The following is a 2623-nucleotide window of genomic DNA, read 5'->3' as shown; positions in this document are numbered from 1 at the left end:
GAAGAATTTATTTGCCCGGCAGCAATGGAGAAACAGACATAGAGAATAGACTTATGGACATGTGCAGAGGGGAGGAGAGGGTGAGATGTATGGAGACAGTAACATGGAAACTTACATTACCGTATGTAAAATAGATAGCCAACGGGAATTTGCTGAATGGCTCAGGAAATTCAAAAAGGGGCTCTGTATCAACCTAGAGGGGTGGGATGGGAAGGGAGATGTGAAGGAGTTTCAAAGGGAGGGATATATGTATACCTATGACTAATTAATGTTGAGGTTTGATAGAAAACAACAAAATTCTGTAAAGCAATTATCCTTCAATAAAAAAATAAATTTAAAAAATCAGTAGCTTTCACATTTAAATTATAGCTTAAAATTTTATGTAATTCTTAACTCTACATTGAATGCAAAGGGTAAGATTTATACTTTCTTTTTCTACATACAGAGAAAAGATATCCATAGAGTCCATAAAAACATACCCAGTATACCTCTGCTATCAAAATTTCACAGTGGGGGCACCTAAAAAATATCTTAAAAGGCTCTGTGGTCAGAAGAAAGAAGGGAAACATGAAAAAAAAAATGATTGAGAAATGCTGCCTTAACCCATTTGGAGAGTGCAAAATGAAAACAAAAACAAAAGTAGAAAGCAAGAAGGAACTTTCAGAAAATGGAAACCATGGGCTCCTACTTAAGACACAGGCCTGAAGGAAGGTCTTCAGAGAACAAAGAGAGCAAGTTCTCAGAGTCACCCACCTACCCAGGAGAAGCATCTGCAAGGTCCCCGATGGCCCCAGCCTGGTCCTTACTCCTGGCCCTGCTGCTGCTCAGCTGCAACGCCATCTGCTCTCTGGGCTGCCACCTGCCTCACATCCACAGCCTGGCCAACAGGAGGGTCCTGATGCTCCTGCAACAACTGAGGAGGGTCTCCCCTTCCTCCTGCCTGCAGGACAGAAATGACTTCGCATTCCCCCAGGAGGCGCTGGGTGGCAGCCAGTTGCGGAAGGCTCAAGCCATCTCTGTGCTCCACGAGGTGACCCAGCACACCTTCCAGCTCTTCAGCACAGAGGGCTCGGCCACCACGTGGGACCAGAGCCTCCTGGACAAGCTCCGCGCTGCACTGGATCAGCAGCTCACTGACCTGCAAGCCTGTCTGAGGCAGGAGGAGGGGCTGCAAGGGGCTCCCCTGCTCAAGGAGGACCCCAGCCTGGCTGTGAGGAAATACTTCCACAGACTCACTCTCTATCTGCGAGAGAAGAGACACAGCCCTTGTGCCTGGGAGGTTGTCAGAGCAGAAGTCATGAGAGCCTTCTCTTCCTCAACAAACTTGCAGGAGAGTTTCAGGAGAAAGGACTGACACACACCTGGTTCAACACAGAAATGATTCTCATGGACCAACAGACCACACTTCCTCCTGCGCTGCCACGTGGAAGACTCTCATTTCTGCTGTCATTGCGCCCTGAAATGAATCAATATGTCAAAGGATTTCTGGAATATTAAGCAACATCATGGTCTACTCTATAGGCACTGGTTCCTCACAGATGCCAAAGTTGATCTATCTACGTATTTAACTACCTGGACATTTATTTATCTATTTTAATATTTATTTAACTATTTATAAATATTTAAATTATTTTGTTGATAAAATATTATGTATGTATACTTATGGGAAAATGTATATTTTGTATTTAGTCAGTTTATGATTTTTCTTCCTTCATTAAATTCTTACTGTAAAAGACTTACTTTGTTTTTTCATTAAAACAGAAACACCAAGCCTGAATGGCAACTTGATTAAAAAATGCATTTTATGATTCCTTGAGCCCTCTTTAGGATTTGCATGTTAGAAGTAAAAATACTCTAGCTCTAGCTATGTTGTTGCTCTGAGGACCTTGAAGTGAACATAACCACTCCAGTGCTTTTTGTAACTCTGATTTTTTTTCAAAAAAAGTAACCTAAAAACAACGATCAAAAAAAAAAAAAAAATACATCCTTCAGGATTTGGTGAATCTTTGGGAAGGATATTCTGCCTCTTGTTGGTTGTGGAATTTTTTTCCCTGGAAACAATTGTAGAGATGCTTGAAGATGTGCTAGTCAGTTGGCGAGAGGTCAGGTGAATATCTTATCCTAACACTCAAATATCACAGTCATTCACTCCTCCCAGTGTAGAAATCCCCAGCATGCTCTCCTCATTCACTTTGCATGAAGGTGTCCTCTCCATTCATACAGCTGTGTCCTTCTCCATTACGGTTTCTGGTTGTCAACTTCCCCTTAGGACAGCAAACCACCAACTAAAAGCGGAACCTGAGTGAAAGTTCTAGATCTGTCAGACACTCTCCTATGACTTCACCTGCTCTGCCTGCCAAGCACTGCAGGTCCAGACTGTCCAGCCTCCCAGAGAAACACTGTAAATAGAGGGAACCCCGCCCCACAGTGAACAATGGTGGAGACACCAGGGGCTCCCCCTCTGAGCGTCTACCTAGGCTATTCCATGTGCTGGTTGCACCAGGAGGAACTCACCTGGTTCAGGAATCTCATTTGAGAAAAGCCCAAAGCACTGTAAACATGGAAAGGCAGCAGCAGCTTGAGAACTTGGAAGGAGAACAGAGATGTTTAAAGTGTTCACTGG

The 2623-nt window shown here is 43.6% G+C and overlaps 1 protein-coding gene across 1 annotated transcript; it reads left to right on the top strand.

Moving 5' to 3' along the window:
- The first annotated feature begins 344 nt into the window (after nucleotides 1–344).
- On the top strand, nucleotides 345–1450 carry LOC102393701 (interferon alpha-F). Its single transcript, XM_025281437.2, has one exon. It carries the CDS (start codon nucleotides 668–670, stop codon nucleotides 1352–1354), a length of 687 nt encoding a protein of 228 aa, XP_025137222.2. The 5' UTR covers nucleotides 345–667; the 3' UTR covers nucleotides 1355–1450.
- The last annotated feature ends 1173 nt before the right edge of the window (nucleotides 1451–2623 follow it).

The sequence above is a fragment of the Bubalus bubalis genome, chromosome 3, assembly GCF_019923935.1.
Source record: "Bubalus bubalis isolate 160015118507 breed Murrah chromosome 3, NDDB_SH_1, whole genome shotgun sequence".
Classification (NCBI taxonomy): domain Eukaryota; kingdom Metazoa; phylum Chordata; class Mammalia; order Artiodactyla; family Bovidae; genus Bubalus; species Bubalus bubalis.
Note: the sequence above shows the minus strand (reverse complement) of the source record. Positions and strands in the feature narration are given on the sequence as shown.

What these genes read in the sequence shown, in the direction of transcription:
- LOC102393701 (XM_025281437.2), top strand. Translation starts at nt 668, where the DNA reads ATGGAAACCATGGGCTCCTACTTAAGACACAGGCCTGAAGGAAGGTCT.